This window comes from Lycorma delicatula, chromosome 3 (assembly GCF_047948215.1).
Source record: "Lycorma delicatula isolate Av1 chromosome 3, ASM4794821v1, whole genome shotgun sequence".
In the NCBI taxonomy this organism is placed as follows: domain Eukaryota; kingdom Metazoa; phylum Arthropoda; class Insecta; order Hemiptera; family Fulgoridae; genus Lycorma; species Lycorma delicatula.
Window position 1 is genome coordinate 73,788,153 of NC_134457.1, and position 23,016 is coordinate 73,811,168.

Consider the following 23,016-nt stretch of genomic DNA (forward strand, 5'->3'; position numbering starts at 1 on the left):
ACCAGAGATGAAGAATATAATTTTATTTTAAAAGATTCACCATCATAAATAATCACTTATGCCTGAAATTTGATTAGAAGACTGTAGATAACAATCCTTACTTTAATATAAGAATTTTAGACTTGTTTTGTGATAGTTATCATGCTCAAAAATTGCATTTATAGAAATCCTAAAACATAACAGAATTTTCCTCCATTCTCTATAAATGTAAGTGATAAATTCCTTGCTGTTTAAATGAATTCTTAACAAAATAACAGCCTTTAAAAATAAAAATAAAGCTCTTAAAAATAAAATACAGTCTTTAATTCAGTGTATATTACCGCCATCTTCTTAAACATTATGGGTACAAAATTATGGAAGTTCAAACCCAAGTGCATTCTTCCATTAGTTAGAGCATAGTGTTATAATAACAATAACTAGTATTTTGTTGGGCTTTTTAATAGAATAGTAATTTTTAATATAACATAACGGCAACATAATAATTTGGATGTGAAGGGTTTTACAAATTCTAGAACAATGACACATGTTTTTTTTTTTATGAAAACATTGGTTTAATTCTTCAATGAAATTAACATTCATAGTGTTAAGTATTTTCAATGTACAGTTCCACTTTGATGTGGGACAAATTATCTAACCATAAACTTCTAGTTCAGTGTCTTTTTCAGCACTTCTGCCTCTACATTTTCACAGTTTTTTTTTTAATAATTACGATTTTAACTCCTCCCAATAACTGAAAACGTTTTTTTCCCATTCCATCACATTTACACAAATAAAAACTATAAATTTTTCTTTTAAAAAACATTTTGAAATTTTTTTTCATTTACCAACCTGAGCATTAGTTTTAAACAGATTAACTTATAAAAAATTCCTGCTTTTCCCTTAAAAATGCCTTCATCTTTATTCTGATCATTAAAGTCGCCAAATGTTTCATATTTGACCAACATTTTCATTTAGATCCAAACACTTTGCTTCACAAAACAAGGAAATAAAGAGTGCCAAAATTTAAGATGATCCAGAACAGAATATTACATTAAAATGATACTCTGTATTTAAGAAATTCCTTTAAAATAAATTATACTAAAATTAAAAAGTGCAAATATATTTAAATGATATTAATTAAAATTTCTGAGTATTTTTTCAAGTTCTAACCAAATGATGGGAATAATTCAAGACACTAAAAGAGTTTTATTTTTTTTAAATATTGGTAGGTAGCATTCTAACAAAATTACTGAAAAAATCCAGTACATCTAAATTAATGTAAAAGCTGACACTGAACAAAAAACATTCACTATACTTCTGGATGAAATCTATACAAATTAAGGGTAAGAATCTTAATTTTTCAGATAAAAATTATTATAATTTCTTGATTAAAAATTTCTATCAAAATCAACTCCGAGTCAGTTTCTGTTAAAAGTTAACATGTAATGATCCAGACTGTACAAAGCCATCAAGATGTAGACATGTATGAAATCAGTAGAACCCCCCCCCCCCTATTTACTACACTGTTTTTATAATCTATGGCAAACTACTCACAGCATAAGTAACAAAATAGCAATTTTACACTGTAGATGAATTATAATTCTTAAGCCACATTTTACATCCGGCAAATAAAGTTGCACGATCCAAAAAAAGGTAAAAATGGGAGGTTATCACACTGAATATTACTGTCACTCTAACAATAGCAGCTCATAAATTTCACTCAAAAATGACAAACAAACCTCAGCTGTAAAGTTTTTTCAATGTAAAATTTTAGTAATCTGCAGTGCAATGGGAAAAAAATCTGATGTGGGCCCCACATGACTTCCTTGTACCCCTATTAAATTACATACACATTTTTTTTAAATGAAAAGTGCATAAAATTTTATTTCATTAATAACTTCTGATGTTTTTTCATATACTTTTTATTTTTTATTGTTATTATTGAATTTATTATTTACCGTAAAACCTTTTTAAAATCAGAGGTTAATAATTAATATTAATAAATCAATATATTTAAATTAAATATATTTAAGTTAAAATAAAGAGAAGATGAAGTATGATTTGAACCGATGTGCCTATCCCTTCTAAGATCAAAATATTTCATTAATTAAAATTTCATTTAGCTAAAATGAAAATAGATACTACTTATGATATATCAAGAGCTTATTACTGCAGTTAAGAAAAAGTCCAAAATCCAAATGTTTTTTTGTTGATATAACAGTCCTAAATCCAAAATTTCAACATCCTACAGCTAATCATTTTTAAGTTATGCGACATATGTATGTGCGTACAGATGTCACGCCGAAACTAGTCAAAATGGATTGAGGGATGGTAAAAATGGATATTTCTGTTGAAATCTGAAAACCAAATTTTTTTTGCAATCACAATAATTCCTTTACTTCATACAAGAAAGTAAAAATATAAATGTGAGCAACAATTTTTCACATACACATAATTTATGTAAGTAATATTAACTGTTTATTTATTATAATGTTTGTCTTAAAATATTGGATTAATTTTTTTAAGACATTAGTTAATAACTAGGACAGGTTTAAATCAGAAATAGTTATATAACTGCTTGAATTCATATTTTTTGACAACATTGAAGTACACTTAGAAAACAAACTGCAGTACTTTTATTTGCAGAATAACTTTAAAAGTACATAAAATGAATTACAAACATAATGTAATCTGACAATAAAGTATAGCTATAAAAAAAGATTGTCTCAAATTAAATGAACACTTCACGAAGAAAATTACGTAATATTCCATGTGACCAATTGGATCTACAATAAATGCAGGCTAGTTGGCAGCCTGAAACTGCATAATTCCCCACCACATCCGAAGCTGAACTGTATATAATGAGAAACACTTATACATAGAGCACAATCCAAGCAGTGCTGTTTCACTGCTATTCAGATTATAAGCATTCTCTAGTTGGAGCCCACAGTACATGCAGCACTTATCTTCTGAATAAAATACTAGTATAATTAAATTTGAGAAAAACTTAATTACTTCAAAATTATTAAGAAAGGTCTGAATCCACTTACTTTATAAACAAGTTGCTGCCACGTTTCATTCAACTTCTCCCTATTATCTTTTATTAAAATTTAAAAACACAGGACAAAATAAAATTCAACTTAAATTAAATTTCATACCCAGATTAAAGTATACTTGAAACAAGCAAATCAAATAATTAAGATTATAATAAATTACAAATAAGTACAGCAACACAAAATTATTTTATATTACACTGTTTTTCATTCTAAACAGAAAAATATAATCACCAATCCAAAAAATCATTCAACTTTTCTTTTGAAAAGCTCTGTAAAATTCAAGGTTAAATGACCTAAACCGATGGTCATAGAGTCCAAGTTGATAAAACCAACTTGGTTTTTTAATAAAAATCTTTATAAGAAAATATTTAAAAAGAGTGGCATGTTTTAATTAAGAAGTTAAAAAAAACTTAATTTGTTGAAAAAAATGGCTCAAAAAAAATGAAATCAACACAGCTGTGGCATATTTATTTAGAGTAAATGATCATAACATAAATTACCACTTATTTACTATGTTAATAATAATTCTTACTTGTAAATCTTAAGATAAATTAACGGTAACCACAGATAGTGAATATTTCATCAGAACTAAAATACTAAGCAAAGAAGTATACTTTATCTTCAACAAAATGTCTTAAAAACTAATCCTAATGTTTAAATTATTTTCAAAAAACCTGTTTAATTAAAATCTAATCTTTTATAAATATCCTACATCATTTAAGGAAGATCACCTTCTTCCTTAACAATTTTATGCAACAGTATTTATAAATAGAAAACATTTATGAGAACAAAAATAAACTAAATTAAAATTAGTTTCCGCCACATAAAAGCTCCTACAGATCCAGCAAATTAGAACTGCAAATTGAAATTTACTTCTTAATCTCACAGCAACAAAAGAAAAAACAGACGAAAAATAAACGTGAAACTAAAAAAAATCTCAAATGAAAAAACTTTGATACTTTTTTACATATAATCATAATCAACTCCTTACATATAATCATTAGCATAAACACAATGAATTTAGATTTCTTTTAATTTTTGGCAAATAACCAACTAGATTTTATTTATCGTCTATCTGAAGAGAAACTGAATTTCAATACTGTTAAAAAACACATTCACAAAAAACCATTCTGACAAATTTTAAATAATTGCCTATTTAAACCATATAATCACACAAAACACTGATAATTCTGTGAACTAGTTTGAAACTTTGCAACACAATTAATCAAAATGTGAAAACTGTCATATAACAGTTACATGGAACCCAATTTTCTATAGAAAAAAATCAGCCAATAAAACAAAAATCTAAAATAAAATAAACTTATAAAATGACTAATCAAAAAAAATATGTAGTGTTTTTACCTTAAGTTAACTAATTAATTTTCTTAAAATTTTTTATGGTAATACTTGAATTATTTGAGTGACATCAGATTAAATATCAATACACAATAACAAATCAACACTACACAACAATGGCAGAAAAAAATCTCAATTATATTCAATCAACTATCTGGACAATTTATTTTTTGTTTAAAAAAATCTTTCATAAATTACATGGAAATCAACTACAAAAGGAATACCAAAGGAAACCCTCAACAAAATAAAAAAGAATGGTCAAGATATATTCATCTGGTGAAGAATGAACAAGTATTCAGATTGAATTGAGAACCTTCTCTTTTATTAGTCTGTTAAAGGAAAAACAACAAGCATAAAAAAAATGCTATAATGAATCATTAGTGGTGAAGTGAATATCCCTTTTCAGTCGTGGAAAGAAGTAAAAATCACAGCTAACTCTAAAGTAAAATAAGAAGATGAGTGTGGAACAGTTTCAGATTTCAACTTCACAAGAGCCTCAGCAGTTGTATGCGATTTATATGGACAAACATTATTGTGTTGCAGACTTATCAGCTCTGTGCAACTGTTGAACATGACACACACATCTCATATGGTGTATTAATGTATCTCACAGAATTTACAGTCGATGGAGTTTCCAAAGTAGTCATCACATGTATATGAATACCAGGACTGACATGAGAATTTTTTTGCCAAGGGTTGTTTTGAATTTTTTGATTGTTGTAAATCAGCATTGGTTTTCCATGCTCTGCCATTTTACTTCTGGGTCATAATTATGTGTATAATTTTTGGCTCCTTTCATAATATTGAAAAAGAAACAATCTCCCTTGTCATGATTAGATTTCAGAAGCTATTTGCATCAATTTTTATGTTGTTTGTCACAAAGTCTGCATGGGCATCCTCTGTGAACAGATTTTACGATAACCCAGTTGGGCAACATTGTCTAATACTCTTTCTTTCAATATAAATATCTGGGTGGCAATATGTTGTTGTGTGATGCGATGGTCATTTGAATCAATTCATCCACCTCCTTTTGGTACGTTTCATCAGCCACAGAAACTGATTTACCATTGAAAGTTCATCCACATTATTTGCTTTACCAGTTTCTGATGCAGGAAATATATCTACTATGTACTTTGTTAACAGTTTCATCATCATAAACAGCTTTTAGACGACAATGAATGTCACCAGCGTTCACATTATCTGCAATAAAAAATGTATCACTAAATGGTGTTTTAAATACGTTGACATAGCAGTCATACTCAATTCCAAGACAATGGTGACTGATAGAAAATGAGAGGCAAGAGTCAATGAGTTTTGGAATGGAAGCAGGAGAGGAATAAAACTACAAGATGGTAGCATCTGTTGTAATGTGCGAGGTTAAATACAAATTTACGAGGGTGAATCAAATTTAAACAGTAATTTTGCTATTCTATGAAGCAAGCAGTTCCGAGCTGGATGGATTCCAAGAGGGAGTGGGTTAATTTTTGGTACGTTAGAGGAGGAACCAACTTGGTTAGCTCCTCCACTCTCTTCTGTTAGTACAACCATGAGTGAGCAAGCAAGAGGTTCTGCCTTCTGTTACATAATGCATAATCATAATTTTTTAACAAATGAAGGTGTTAAACCCGCGGAAATTTTAACTTGTTTAAATATACAGTTTGGGGACACTACACTCTCCCAGAACCGAGTGTATACATAGGCTAGACAATTTAATGATTGCCAAAAAAGTGTAGAAAACAAAAGTCATGATCAACATCTCACAGCTGACAACATCTGTGCCACTCAAGCTTGTCGAAGATGATTGTTGGGTCACTGTTGAAGAAATCTTGTCAGAAGTGGGTATCAGCTACGGGAGTGCTCAACCCTTTATCACTGATTATCTTGACTTTAAAAAAATTAATTCTCAATGGGTTCTGAGGTTGTTGACTGTTGACTGAAAATCAAAAACAGGTGAAATTGGGGATCTGTGAGAAACTTCTGAATCAATTTCGGCAAGAAGGAGACGACAATCTTTTGTGGGGCATCATCACATATGATGACATGGTTCCATCATTACACTCTAGTCAAAAATGGCAAGTAAGGAGTGGTGAAGGAAGGATGAGGGCTGCCCAGTGAAGGAGAAAACACATCTATCAGCCGAAAAAGTTCGTGCAAAACTTTTTATTGATTCAAGGAAAATTTTACTAATTGATTTTCTCCACAATCAATTAACGGTGAATGCGGCTTTTTGCCAGCTACTACAGTCAACAAAAGCCACCTACCAAAACAAAAGATGAGGGTATGCCCAACAGAGATGTCATCCTTCTCCATGACTACGCTAGGCCGCATACAGTGATTTTGACAAAAGAGATAAATTGGAAAAAATGTACTGGAAACCCCCCCCCATAGTCCTAATTTGTCCCCTATGAGTATTTTTTGTTTGTGCTCTGAAAGAATCGCTTGGAGGGGAACGATTTGAAAACAATGAAGACATCGAGGAGCACATGCACAACTGGTCGACAACTCGTCCTAAAACTTTTTATGAACAAGGAATAGTCAAGCTTCCAAATCATTGGCAAAAGTGTGTAGATTGTGCAGGAGACTATATAGAGAAATGATGAAGGTATGAATTGTGTATATTAATCAATAAATTTATTTTTTTAAAAAATTACCATTTATATTTGATTCACCCTCATACTCTATCGCTAACAAGAGATTGTTATTGTAAGAACAAATTTGCTCTCGTAATAATAACAAATTAAATGCAGCATAACGTGAAGTAAAAATATTGAACATGCTATAAAGATATTTACTAATGAAAAGTCCTAAGGAAAACAGATACCATTATTTCAGTTCATCTGTTTTATTCATAATAACAACTCTACAAAATTAAATTAAATTTTACAGGAAAATGATTTAATCAATGAAGAATATACACAATTAAATTTACATAATTATCCTACTTAACTACTTGACAAAAAAAAAATAGCATTCAATGACCTTAAAACTAATAACTAAAGAAAAAAGGCTTTATATACAAAAGGCTTTAATTTCACTAAAACCTCCTGGTCTTGCTACAAAATGAAATACCACCAGACACAGGAATGAATAAAAATATTATGAAATAAGCACTTGAAATAATATTTTATTTTGAAAAGACTCCCAAGTATAAATACACATAAAATGTAAACGAAAACATTTTTTGGTTTCCACAGGAGTAAATCTTAGGTTCTTAGGAACCAAAAAGAAATGAGTTTATTAAAGTATGTGTAGTTTGAATGAAGTCTTTGCATTCTGTTCAAATTTGTGCAACAATAGTGTATCCTAGGTACATATAAAATGATTTATTCCATGGCTATTTATTTATGTTTTTTATAACCTTTATTCTGATCAGAACATAAAAATATATCACATCATATAAATTACATAAATAAAAGCATATTATAAAATTAAAAATAGATGTGTTTAAAGTCCCTAATTAATACTTAAATACAAACACATGAAAATTTAAACACAGTTAATGTAAATAAATGTCTTAAATATAAAAAAATTACACCAAAATAATTCACAATTCAGGAATCACTATTGAAAATTATTTTCAGCACATATTTATGTAAACACTGAATGGGATGCAGATAATTTTTCTTCTTTTTTTTAATTAGTATTACTTAAAATTCATCAACAGAGTATTATTGTTTCCGTAAAAGAAAAACTTTTAATTGAATTTTTAAATAGCTTGGTGGGAAGATTTTTCAAATTGTCCAGTAATTTATTAAAAATAGGAAAAGAAGCATAAAAGGCATTTTTTCATAAGCCAAAGTACTGTGCGAGTTAAAAGAAAACAGTTTCGTTGTTTGGTAAATGTGGATATTGTTATTTTTGGATTAAGAGACCATTATGCTTGGAAAAGACTGTACATTCATAAATATAAATAAAATATATTAATTTTCCAAATGTAGGTCTACACAATTCATACTTATGGATTTATTAGGTAAAGATCTGAAAGCCCATTTTTGAATCTTAAAAACTCATTCTGATTTTACAAGAGATGATATTAAAAGAGATTATGTAGGCATAATAAACATTTAATAATGATGACTGCTTAGCCCATTTTATTAAGGCACTTTAGAGCAAAACAGTACAGCTTGATTCTGTTACAAACAAAATCAATTTGATCATCCCATGAGAAACTGTCATCTAATAAAATACCCAGAAATTTCTCTTTGTGGGCACCAGAAATACTATCATTATCAATAATTTTTTTTTTTTTTTTTTGTCTTCAGTCATTTGACTGGTTTGATGCAGCTCTCCAAGATTCCCTATCTAGTGCTAGTCGTTTCATTACAGTATACCCTCTACATCCTACATCCCCAACAATTTGTTTTACATACTCCAAACGTGGCCTGCCTACACAATTTTTCCCTTCTACCTGTCCTTCCAATATTAAAGCGACTATTCCAGGATGCCTTAGTATGTGGCCTATAAGTCTGTCTCTTCTTTTAACTATATTTTTCCAAATACTTCTTTCTTCATCTATTTGCCGCAATACCTCTTCATTTGTCACTTTATCCACCCATCTGATTTTTAACATTCTCCTGTAGCACCACATTTCAAAAGCTTCTAATCTTTTCTTCTCAGATACTCCGATTGTCCAAGTTTCACTTCCATATAAAGCGACACTCCAAACATACACTTTCAAAAATCTTTTCCTGATATTTAAATTAATTTTTGATGTAAACAAATTATATTTCTTACTGAAGGCTCGTTTAGCTTGTGCTATTCGGCATTTTATATCGCTCCTGCTTCGTCCATCTTTAGTAATTTTACTTCCCAAATAACAAAATTCTTCTACCTCCATAATCTTTTCTCCTCCTATTTTCACATTCAGTGGTCCGTCTTTGTTATTTCTACTACATTTCATTACTTTTGTTTTGTTCTTGTTTATTTTCATGCGATAGTTCTTGCGTAGGACTTCATCTATGTCGTTCATTGTTTCTTCTAAATCCTTTTTACTCGGCTAGAATTACTATATCATCAGCAAATCGTAGCATCTTTATCTTTTCACCTTGTACTGTTACTCCAAATCTAAATTGTTCTTTAACATCATTAACTGCTAGTTCCATGTAAAGATTAAAAAGTAACGGAGATAGGGAACATCCTTGTCGGACTCCCTTTCTTATTAGGGCTTCTTTCTTATGTTCTTCAATTGTTATTGTTGCTGTTTGGTTCCTGTACATGTTAGCAATTGTTCTTCTATCTCTGTATTTGAATCCTAATTTTTTTAAAATGCTGAACATTTTATTCCAATCTACGTTATCGAAAGCCTTTTCTAGGTCTATAAACGCCAAGTATGTTGGTTTGTTTTTCTTTAACCTTCCTTCTACTATTAATCTGAGGCCTAAAATTGCTTCCCTTGTCCCTATACTTTTCCTGAAATCAAATTGGTCTTCTCCTAACACTTCTTCCACTCTCCTCTCAATTCTTCTGTATAAAATTCTAGTTAAGATTTTTGATGCATGACTAGTTAAACTAATTGTTCTATATTCTTCACATTTATCTGCCCCTGCTTTCTTTGGTATCATAACTATAACACTTTTTTTTGAAGTCTGACGGAAATTCCCCTTTTTCATAAATATTACACACCAGTTTGTATAATCTATCAATCGCTTCCTCACCTGCACTGCGCAGTAATTCTACAGGTATTCCGTCTATTCCAGGAGCCTTTCTGCCATTTAAATCTTTTAATGCTCTCTTAAATTCAGATCTCAGTATTGTTTCTCCCATTTCATCCTTTTACTCAGACCTCTTGCGATGTCCTCCTCAAAAATCTTCTTTACCTCCTCTTCCTCAAGCTTCTCTAAATTCCACCGATTCATCTGACAACTTTTCTTCAGGTTTTTAAACCCCAATCTACATTTCATTATCACCAAATTATGGTCGCTATCAATGTCTGCTCCAGGGTAAGTTTTGCAGTCAACGAGTTGATTTCTAAATCTTTGCTTAACCATGATATAATCTATCTGATACCTTGCAGTATCGCCTGGCTTTTTCCAAGTGTATATCCTTCTATTATGATTTTTAAATTGGGTGTTGGCAATTACTAAATTATACTTCGTGCAAAACTCTATAAGTCGGTCCCCTCTTTCATTCCTTTTGCCCAGCCCGTATTCACCCACTATATTTCCTTCCTTGCCTTTTCCAATGCTTGCATTCCAATCTCCAACTATTATTAAATTTTCATCTCCTTTTACGTGTTTAATTGCTTCATCAATCTCTTCGTATACACACCCTACCTCATCATCATCATGGGCGCTTGTAGGCATATAAACGTTAACAATCGTTGTCGGTTTAGGTTTTGATTTTATCCTTATTACAATGATTCTATCGCTATGCGTTTTGAAATACTCCACTCTCCTCCCTATCTTCTTGTTCATCACGAAACCTACTCCTGCCTGCCCATTATTTGACGCTGAGTTAATTACTCTAAAATCACCTGACCAAAAGTCGCCTTCCTCTTCCCACCGAACCTCACTAATTCCTACTATATCCACATTCACCCTATCCATTTCCTTTTTTAAATTTTCTAGCCTACCAACCTTTTTTAAGCTTCTAACATTCCACGCTCCGACTCGTAGAATGTTATTTTTTAATTTTCTGGTGACCCCTTCCTTAGTAGTCCCCACCCGGAGATCCGAACGGGGGACTATTTTACCTCCGGAATATTTTACCAAGGAAGGCGCCTCCATTATTGCTATGTGAAAATGCAGAGAGCTACATTTTCTTGGAAAAAAGCAGCTGTAGTTTTCCATTGCTTTCAGCTGCGCAGTACTCAGAGGACTGAGTGATGTTGATACGGCCGTTTAAGTCATTGTGACTCACGCCCCTAACAACTACTGAAAGAGCTGCTGCCCTCTTTCAGGAATCATTCCTTAGTCTGGCTCTCAACAGACTCTCCGATATGGTTGCACCTTCGGTCCAGCTACTCTGTATCCCTGAGCACTCAAGCCCCCTCACCAACGGCAAGGTCTCATGATTCATAGAGGAGGCAATCAATAATATCAATAATAGGAATTCTATCCACGCAATCAGCAATGTTACAACTACCTGAGTAATACAATTCAAAGGTTTTATCCATAATAAAAGTTAGATGGTTAAAATCTATCCAGAGAATAATTTTTTGAGCTGCTATCACACAATTTTCAATTTGCTGTACATAGTTTTCTTCAGATATAGACACAGTTGTGAAATCTGTAAAAAGGGTTACTATGAATAGTCAATATTTTGAGGTGCCATTAATAAACAATAAAAAGGCAAGAGAGACCGAGAACACTTCCTTGTGGCACCTTATGTTCTAAATCTTGAACTGAGGACCTAAATTTTACATGTGTATTCTTATCAAGAAGTGAAAGTTTTACTACTTCCTTATGGTTAGTGAAATATGCGCTATAAACTATGAATAGGTCCTCCTACTGTAGCTACTAGGATTTTTTATCACTAAAAAATATGTAACTAAATTGATTGCTTTAATATTAAAAATATTTTTAAAAATTGTAATATTAAAAATATTTTAAAAAATTGTAATATTAAAAATGAAATCTTTTTATTAACTACAGAATTTAATATTTTTTTAAAAACTGGGAAACAGCTAAGTAGGCAATTTTTTTCTAAAACCACGGCACTAAAGGTTTGTTAATACAGTATACTTTTAAAGAAAGGTTAAAAGTTGATTTTTCATAATCTTTTCAAATACTTTAGAACAGTGATTCACCTTTTTAGCTCACCAACCCACCAAAAAGTAAAAAAATATATAATAAATATTTCACACCCCCACCCCCACCCCCAATCGCAACTCACATAAAACTATTTAGCTGCACACTGATAGCAACGGGTATGAACATGCATGAAGCGTATAAATATGAGAAATTTACAGATTCCAATTTGATGTAAACATGCTCCTTGTAATTTTGTTTCCTTGTATAATATTTGCTGTGAGAGCATCATGTTTGTACATGTTGTGATCTCAGCAGTGTAAAAAAGGGCAGAATATCAGAATTGATTGCAGAATATCAGTTTAATTTCAAATGTAAAGCGTGCGTAATATGCAGTGAAAAGGTGTAACTGTGTTTTTTTTTCAATTAGATTCTTATGCAAAACAAAAAAAATCTGTGAAAGTGAGCCATCTACATTCCATGAATTGATTGGTAAAAAGACAACATTATACAATGATAAGTTATTTAAATTATGGTTTTACCTATTAGATGGAAAGTCACAGTGCAATGTTTGCTTTCAAGTCCTCTCTGATGAAAGCATGAAGCCATCAAAATTAAACCATCATAAAAGCAAACACAATTGGACTTTTTCAAATAAAAATTACATAATTTGAGAGATCAACAAGATTCTATTGCAAATCAAATCATACTGATAAAAGTACACTTGAAGCACCTTATCTCATAGCATTAACAGTAGCAAAGATATCCTAATCGCAGAAAACCTCATATTGCCTGCTGCAATTCATATGGTCATGGTTTTAATAGCATTGAAGAAACAAGAGTAGAAAAAAATTCCAGTTTCTAACAACCCATTATTAACACAAATTGAAGACATGACTGCCGATATTCGTGATCAGATAATTCAGTAATTGAGTTCAAATGAATTTTTTAGTGTCAATTTGACGAATCAACAAATGTGGCAAACATTTTTTTAGTTTTTATGTTTTGTGAGGTATGAATGGGATAGGAAGGGACCAATAAAAAGAAAATATGTTATTTTGCAAATCAGTAACAGGAAAATGTTTTTTTTTTTTTTTTAGGTTGTTATGAACTAAAAAATATAACATACATTGGACAAAATGTATTGCAGTATATAGTGAAGCAGTAAAGAACGATAACCAGAAAGAACAGTGGATTTCTGAAAAACTTTCTTTCACTTTTGATAACTGTCCCACATTGAATTAGATTTATTGTTAAATTAGATATGGTTTATTACCATAATATTATTTTTTAGCAGTAAGAATAACTTAGCGTAAATTAGTTTGTAATTTTTTAAATAATTCTGGATCAGACAAATTATATTTAGACATTTCACAGAGATATCTTAGCATAGAGCTAGATTTTACAACTCCTTTAGTAATCCATGGATTTTTATTTTTATGAATAAACTGTTTCTTTTTTACTAACGGGCAAAATAGAAAGAAATTCATTAAGAAAATTGTTAAATTTTTCATCAAAGCTAATTTTGTTATTACTTTCTCGATTTGTTTCTTGACAATAAGGTTCTCACATTCCTAAGTGAATCTTTATTGATCACACTTCTGAAAGAATAAATCCCTTTCAGCACACCACAAGGCAGAGGTAGATTTCACTGGTGCTAAGTAGGGATAAAAAAGATTTCCACCTCAAAATTAAGAAGAAAAACTTCAAATTTACTCAATATGACAGTGGTTGCATGTAAAAAAAATTTAATTAATTTTAAAATTAATGTAATTAATTTTTTTTGTTATTTCAGGTTAAGCACTTACTTCAAACAATCAATTTAAAATGGCACAAGTTACCGAAAGATTATCATCAAGTTACAATATAATTTTCAATGATCTGGCCGGTAAGTTAACCTACAAGAAATTAATATTAAGAAAGAAATACACTTATATTAAATAAAAAGTGTAGGAATCCATTCTCCTAAAAAAATTAATAAATAAAAATTATTTTGAATTTCTGCTTGTCAATTTCATATTATAATAAGGATGATGGATAAATAACATAATAAATTTGTAACCAGTTTTAAAATCAGAATCAGAAATCCATAATTTAAATTCTGCTGATTTGTTAAAAATATTGAATTTTACAACAAATAATGTTTACAACAAGTAAAATTTTCTAATATTCAAGTTAGTTGTGTGATGCAGTTTCAAAATTAGATTTATCCACAGGGTGAAGCTTAAGTGTATCTGCATGAAGACATCAAATAAAATTAAAAAATATTCTTAAAGCAACAAGAAATAGAAAGAGTATCTATTATCCACTACAATTAAAACAGGTAACCATAATTTTTCAGTGCAGGCCTCTATGTATATATATATATGTTACTTTCAGAAAAAAACTGATTTCTAATTTCAAAAAAAAGTAACAGGACTTCAAAATAATAAAAAAAAGATGAATAGAATTCCAAATACAATATTTTGCAGAATATTTATTTTTAAGCATTATAATGAAATTAATAAGAAAATGTTTCATGACTAAAACAGAGTTGTGAGTTTAGAAGAAACAGCATGAAGTAATTGCAATCTGATTAAATTTTACTCGTATTATAAGAAGTTTAGTCGGCTCGATAATTTCAAGATGAAAATATTGCAATATGAAATGGATAATGAGAAATTTGTGGCATAATCTTGTGAAGAAACTAACAACTTTAATGGGCCATATATTAAGACAACCAGATACAACTGTACAAAGTCTGTAAATAAAGTAATGAGACTGGTTGAGAAAAACGTTTTATTTAAAAACCTATACATGGACTATAACCTTCAAAATAGTTCCCTTGGGAACTTACACAATACTTCAAACGGTTTTCCCACTCTTCATAGCAGTATTGGAACTCAGAATCAGGAATATCCTTCTGATAGTCGGTTACATTTTTTTAATGTTTTTCTACTGTTCCAAAATGGTGTCCTTAGGTGTTTTTTTAAAGTCGGGAACAGGAAAAAGTCGCAGGGAATCAAGTCAGGTGAATAAGGTGGTTGAGGAATTAAGGAATGTTTTTCTTCGCCAAAAACTCATTAATTGAGAGTGCAGTGTGACAAGGTGCATTGTCATGATGCAACAACCAAATTGTCTTTGATGGCTGGTCTCATGTGGGCAACTCTTTTTCACAGTCTTTCAAGAATTTCTCAGTAAACATATTGATCTAGTCTGTCCTGTATGCAAAAAGTCCTTATAGAGAATGTCAATATTATTGAAGAAACAAATTAGAACTGTTTTGATTTTTGATCTACTCATTTTTGCTTTTTTAGGACGTGGTGAGTTTAAAGTGTGCCACTCCTTGCTCTGGCGTTTCATTTCTGGGTTGTACTCCAGTATCCAAGATCCATCACCAGTAATAACATTTTTTAGAAAATCAGGATCAGTTTCAATTCACCCTAGAAGATTGCGGCACACTTCCACCCTGTTATTTTTCTGTTCATCAGTGAGGTTTTTTGGGACCAATTTTGCACAAACGTTTTTCACGTCTATTCATTTGTAAAAATTTGATGGACTGTCGTATGGTTCAAATTCAATTATTCTGACAGTTAATCGCCAGTCGTACTGTATCAAGTCTGATTCCCTCAACATTTTTGTCACTTTTTGATGTTAACGATCTTCCAGAGCATGGAATGTCTGCAACCGATTGTTGGCCATCTGAAAATGCTTTAAACCATCTAAAAATTTGGGCTCGTGACAGAACATCATCTCTAGAAGCCCTTTTCAATTATGAGAGAGTTTCAATAGCATTCTCACCAAGTTTAACATAAAACTTGATTGCAGAACATTGCTCATAATTAGTATCACTCATTTTTGTAACACAAAACAAAAACTTGTTTCACGAAAAGTTCGTTTACATCTCATGTGGTAACAATAGACTAAAAATATTAATACCTAATATAAATCAGCTGTTCAAATAACCATAAGTTTACTATTAACTTTATAGTACTGTTACTTTGGCTGTCAAAAAAACTAGTCTCATTACTTTATTTACAGACGTCATATAATAAGAGGAATGTGCAGCTGTTATAAACTGTAGAAGGAAATCACTGTAATATGGTATATAAAACGGGTAAGCGAGAACGTTTGTTGTAGTAAATATATGGAGGTTAGTACAGACTTCCTACTGAAAGTGCAGACGAAACTGCATAAAAGTCGGTCCAGCTTTATCCCATAGGCAATTCAACCTGTCTTCTGACTTTTTAGATAATTCTAAGATAGAACACAAATTTCTGAACAAGTTCACAGACACAGCTGCCATACCACTAAGAGAGCCAAAAAAGCAGCTACCTCATAAGCTACTGTCTCAGGGAATAAGGATAATCTAAGAGAAATCAGAGTAGTTTACAGGATTAGTCTTGTAAGTAAAAACCAACACATTAATAACATTTATATAGGCGTATGTATAACTTTTTTTTAATAATGTAACTTTAAGAAATGCAACACTCCTTTCTCACAAACTTCTATGTTTTGTTATTGCTATAGTGTTCACGATAAATTACTGGACATGAACAGCAACACATAATTTTTCACTGTAAGTAAGCAGAGTATAACTGTGAAATTTACAGTGTTAGTTTCTTAGGAGATTTAAGTACTTTTAAGCATTAAAATGATTTCAAACATTTTGGCAAAACCGTCAATCTGTGCACATACAATTTTGTTTCCAACTTTAGATTTAAAACAAATTAGTTTTCCTCAGAGTTACATTTTAACTGAAATAAAACTTTTTCAAAAAACAAAATCAGATATTTAAAATTAAATAAATAAAATATATAAGCACACACCATATTTAATAGGCTACTTATTTCCCTATTAACTACAAGGAACTGCTTCATGTTAGTAAAAGGTAAAACAACTTCTTGCTTTACACTATCTGTTACAGCCTCCCAAAGGCTATGAAAATTTTTGAGCATATGAAGAGCAAAGTTTCTGTGAGCAAACTAGATTGCTTTCTCTGAAAATAATGACATTCACTAGTTCTCTGATCTTTGGGTGAACACTGCTTATAAGTGAACAATTGTTCACTTTGGGTGAACACTGCTTTATATTTCCATGCGAACATATTTAGCAGTAAAGAGCTAAGATATTTATCTACCTTCTCTTTTTACCATTACAGATCTTCCAATAGGCCCATTTTTTCTTTCAGCATAATGATGTACTCAACTTCTCTTTATTATTTTTTTTAACAATGTCCTCAAAACATTTGTGAGGAAAAGGTGAGATCATATTAAAAATAATCTCCCATCTTTTTGATCGATGTAAAAATTTCAAAAAAATGACCAGAAAGAAAATTTTCATTTAAGCAATCATATTTTTATTTTTTTTTTTTGGTTAGAAAAATTTTTTTAACAATTGACAATGACAGGAGTAAACAAAGAATGGTAAAGCACCGCTTCACTTTCTCAAGTGTTCCTAGCATGATGTGCAACCTGCAGCTGCTGTAGTTTTAATGAAATGACTGCAATTAGTTTTATGGCATTTTAATTAGTTAACAAAATGTGATTAAAATTAAAATAAAATTACTGATGTACTAAACTTATTAGTTATCAATTTTAACCTTTTTTCAGATCCAAGAGTAAAAGACTGGGCATTTATGTCAGATCCAGGACTAATTTTAATTATGACAGCTTTATATACCTATTTTGTGACATCATTAGGACCTAATTTAATGGAAAAAAGAAAACCATTCAAACTCAAAAATACGATTATTATATATAATACCTTTCAAGTAGTGGCCAACACAGTATTATTTTATAAAGTAAGTTTAAGCAGAATTATTAGTAATTTATACTATACAGTGCACTAGAAATATCAAATAATCTGGGAAATTTTTATGAGAAATTTACAACATAGACATAACTATAGCTGTACACCTCAATAGTTACAATTCTTATTTAGCTGGTACAAATATGTTATAAATGAATGAGAAGAACAAACAAAAAATGTTTACATGGCTTTACACTTCATTGAATCAATTAAACTTCAAACACATAAAAATAATAAAAATTCCAAAATCATTGTAAATAAGTTGTGTAAATAAATTTATTTATTTATTTATTTATACTATACCTAAGATAACATTCAACTTACAAAAATAATATTCTATAACAGGTTTATTGTTTTTTAATTAATTAAAAGTTCCTACTAGTAAAAATTACTGAAAGCTATACAGAACCTGTACTAATAATTGTCACTCGGAACATACTTAATAGTCAGAAAGAAAACCTAACATTTTTGTACAAAATGTTTTCAAATTCTATTTGCTATAAACTGTTTTTATACTTCCCCAAAATCTTTTAAGTTCACTCTGAATAAAGACAAACTAAAAATGTACTTTTCATCAAAAAACAAGAAGAGCCGCCTATTGATAAGTACACGTAAACAGTAAAATGTTTACTGTTTATCATAGTTTTGATTTCAACTCAAGAAATAGTAATGCAATACAGCCCGGCTATAACATGGCTCAATATACTGTGGATGCAGATATAACACAGATTATACCCTATCCCCCAAAAAATATCTAACTATCTGAAAAAATAAAATAGGATGAAGAAATGCTAGTCACCCTACCACTGTATTCAATATCAGTGTAAAACCCACCATAAATCCTTTGAAATTGTCAACAAATCGATTCTAACATAACATCTGTCAATTAGTCACAACCAATTTAAAGCCTTAGAATTCCCAAAAACATGATAAACCAAAAAGGTTTTAATTCTATACAAACAGTAAAACAGACATAAATTGATATAGCAGAACAAACTGGAATAAACAAAGCCAATGACATAAAAATCAAATTTTGCATGAAATTTAAAAATAATATGAAAAGAAAACATATATTAGGAATTATTTACAGACATAAATTAATGTCAAGAATAGTTCCTTATTTTTAAATAGAAAATAGAAAAATGAAATTCTTTACTAAATTCACTCATGGGAACTATATAGATCTCTCAAAACATGATTTAATCAGGTATTCAGAACACACTACTTCACAAAAAACACTCTTTTTAAACTTTACTGTTCACCCATAATGAAGTTGTCTGCATATATCAATGCCTAAAACCATGCTGAAATTTTAACAAAAGCCCAGCGAAAAGAATAATTTACAGCCCAGCAGTTTAGTTTCAAATGATTATTGGTATAAAAATGCAAATAGACATTTTTTTATTTTATCTAATGAGCAATTCACCAGATCAGTTGCAAGCTTGTAAATGGGAATTTAGTACGGAAATTTTTGCAGTATATGAAAAAATTAAAGTCTGTTGGAGATTTGTGTGCATCTTTTACTATAAACAGTAGAGTTTAGTGTTTATGAACATTGGATCCACATAGTTTATTATTATTAATAACATTTTATTTACATTGGAAAATTACTTTACACTGTTAGCAACATAAATTAATATCATAATCAGCAATTCTCAAACTGACCTTAGTACAGTAATATTAAATTTACTCTCATGGAAGTAAACAATGAGCCACAATCTCAATATGTAATCTGCTTTTAAATTCTTCCAAACCAAAGCATGAAACCCTCAATATTGAAACAGCACCTACGTACTAAACATTTAACGTTAGAAAACAAACCTAAGGATCATTTTATTCAAAAATTGTAAGAAATAAAATGCACAAAGAAAATTATGTCATCTTTTACAGGTAGTACTAAAAAAGCAGTTCAGAAATCTTTTTAGTCTTTGGGACCACCGTTAAGTATTACTTCAGAGGATGAGAAGAAATGACAATTTTTGTGTGAAAATGTCTGACTGGAATTCGAACCTAGGATCTCTGGATGAAAGGCCGAGACACTGCTACTTGTGCCACTGAGGCCAGCTAAGAGTAATAGCAAAGCTAAAAACATAAAATAGTAAAGTCTGAAAAAGTTCAAATAATCAGTGAAGAGTTGTTGTTACCAGCTGAAATAGATATAAGACTTGTATGTCGGGTGAATCTGTGCACTGCAGAATTGAAAATGTGTGTTAAGAGAACTTAATATCTCAAGTCGAAAATAGAGATTTCTTTTCAGCACAACTCAATGAGAGCACGGATGCAAGAAACCATGCTCAACTTGTGGTTGATAGTACAATTAAAGAAGATTATTTATTTTGTGATGAGTTATTAACATGAATTACCACTGATTAAATAAACAAAAAGCTTTGTAAATAATCAAAAGACTTCTTTGCAGAAGATGGACTGGATTGGAAGCAGTCCACTGGCTTCTGCTCTGATGGTGCTCAAGCTGACAGGAAAATATAGAGCTGTTTCCACCAAAGTAAAATTGATTACAGAAGATTGTACCCTCATTTATTGTGGCATACACAGAGAAGCTTTAGCAGTAAAATGGATGCATGAACAATTTAAAAATATTCTCCAAGAGACTGTTAAGGTCGTCAATTTAATTTACTCTTAAAATTTTAAATCTCATTTATTTTTGAAACTGTGTTCTGAAATGGGCAGTGACCACATTCAGTTACTACTACACACTGGGGTGAGATAGATAGCTTTCTAAAAAAAAAAAAATGCTAAGCAGGTTACTTGTACTACAATTAGAAGTGCAAGTGTTCCTAATGAACACCGATTTTGAACTGAATGATCGATTGACAGACAAGCTATGGATCATAACACTAGTCGACTTTTCAAATATTTTCAATGACCTCAATGACTTAAAACAACAAACTGATTTTCAGTAGCTGACAAAATAAAGGCATTTATCAAAGAATATCAAATGTTGAATAATAGTGTTTCGAATGAAAACCTGCAGTCAAATTTGGAATATTTTGCGACAGTACACAAAATTGAAATGGAAGATAATCTCATTAATAATACAAAACACTATTGCCTAATGCCCACTGTAACTTTTGAAAGAAATTCTAATTTTAAAGATGACTGTTCTGAATGCCTAGGAATACCAAACCCTTTCATACTGGATTTCATTCCTGGAACCCAAACTAAGAATGAAACAGAATCTTTAGTAGAGTTATTTTGCAATGGAGGTTTGAAAATGAAATTTGCTAAACCCATATGTTATGCAAATTTTACATAAAGCTTAAAAATTAATATCCATCACTGTCCAGAAAAATATAGTTATTTTTAATTCCATTTTCTACCATGTATTTTTGTGAAACTGGATTTTCTACTGCACTGCCAGTAAAAAATAGATTTCATAATAAGCTGAACCTTCATTCAAACCAGATTCAAAAACTTACTTAAGTTCAACTAAACTAGATATCTCTTAACTTCTTTCAAGCATTCAACACCATCCTTCTCACTGAATTTTTAGTCTTCAAGAATATTGTAATCAGTAATGTAAGTAAATGTACAATGTAACATTTCTTTGTAAGGTAAATAATTTTTTTGTAAAAAATGTTCATCAATATGATTACATTACCTTCAATACTTTCAAAAAATATTGTAATTTTTTATTGCTTCACCACGATGAGATAAAACTCTTATTGGTATCCTAATAACATAGTACATATAATAGTTCAGTAAGTAGTATGCTATGATCTGTAATTCACACGAGTGATATGAAAAAAATACATTTGAGTACTGCTGATATAAATAGTAATATATACATATAAGACATAAAATTAATTTTTTTTTAAACCAGGTTTAAGAATGAGTGATGATCTTAACCAGCATAATAATTATAATAACCAGACATAATAATTATTATGTTGAGGAGTTGTCAACGCAGGGAGTCATAGAGTGTCGCCGATTGAACATGAGGAGGAATGGCGAGGTCCTACCTTCAGCCTCTCATGTTCTCACATTTAACCGGCCTACCTTGCAGGAGAAGATTAGAGCGGGGATACATCGATTGGATGTGCGGGCATTTATCCCGCAACCAATGCGATGCTTCAAGTGCCAACGTTTTGGCCACACCGCCATCAAATGTGAGAGAACGCAAATATGCGTGTGCGGCGAAGAGGTGCATGAGGGAGAGCCGTGTAAAGAGCCCCCTACATGCATCAATTGCAAGGGACAGCATTCATGTAGATCTAGGAATTGTCCTGTCTACAAAGAAGAAGTAGCTGTGCAGGAAATTAAAACTCTGCAGAAAGTCAGCTACATCGAAGCCAAAAAAATTGTTAACGCCCGCAAACCCAGAGCAACAACATCTTATGCTCAAGCTGCGGCTACTGTTTCTGCTCCTGCTCCAATTGCTGTAGATGAAAGTCAGCTCATCAGTAAACTTGCTCCGAACTTGGCTAAAATGATTGAAGGAATTATTGACAATAAAATGAAATCTTTCAATATTAAAGATCCAATAAAGCCAAAGATATTAGTACAGCCTCCTCCCGAAGATAAAACAGCGATAGCTGCTCTCGCTCTGAAGAAAACGGACGCCAAAGCAGAATGCCAAGTCCGTCTTAGTGAGATTCTTGATGACAAGAAAACGATAATACCTACAGAGACCGTTATGGAGGCTCCCAAGCCTCCTGCAACTGAAGTGGCCTCTAAGCCTCAGAGGCCACAAAAAATCACACGGGGGGGGGGGGGAGTGTCGTCCCTCCCACAGGCGGTGACCGGTGCGCCCCCCGTGTTAGGGAGCGGCCAGGTTGCCGCCTCTCAATCGGCGCCAGAAACCGGCGCTGATCCATGCCCGTCGACGTCGGCGGCTTCGGTGGTCTCCGATTCGGAGACCGGAAGCTACACCGGCGACGACGTTCTCCGCGAACATGATGCCGTTCGCAATATGGAGAAGAAAAGAAAAAAAGGATGGCCGAAAGGAAAACCTAGGACATAATTTAATTAAAAATTAGCGAGTCGATAGTACAATGGAACATCAATGGATGTTTTTCAAACATCCATGAGCTCCAACGCTTGGTACATGACGTAGACCCGATTTGTATATGTCTGCAAGAAACGCATTCCCTCCGAAATGAAAATTTTAAATTAAAAGGATTCGATAT

General features: G+C 31.3%; 2 protein-coding genes across 8 annotated transcripts in view; one reads left to right on the forward strand and one right to left on the reverse strand.

Annotated features, from left to right (window-relative positions):
- The window catches only part of LOC142321696 (oxysterol-binding protein-related protein 9), a 365,914-nt gene that overhangs the window by 305,374 nt on the left and 37,524 nt on the right, over positions 1–23,016 (reverse strand). The window lies entirely within an intron of this gene.
- The window catches only part of LOC142321698 (very long chain fatty acid elongase AAEL008004-like), a 46,819-nt gene that overhangs the window by 4,403 nt on the left and 19,400 nt on the right, over positions 1–23,016 (forward strand). For both annotated transcript variants that reach the window (XM_075359991.1, XM_075359990.1), the window contains exons 2-3: positions 13,875–13,967; positions 17,671–17,861. In XM_075359991.1, coding sequence (XP_075216106.1) covers positions 13,907–13,967; positions 17,671–17,861 — 252 coding nt within the window. In that variant the 5' untranslated portion in view covers positions 13,875–13,906. The remainder of the gene's footprint in view (positions 1–13,874; positions 13,968–17,670; positions 17,862–23,016) is intronic.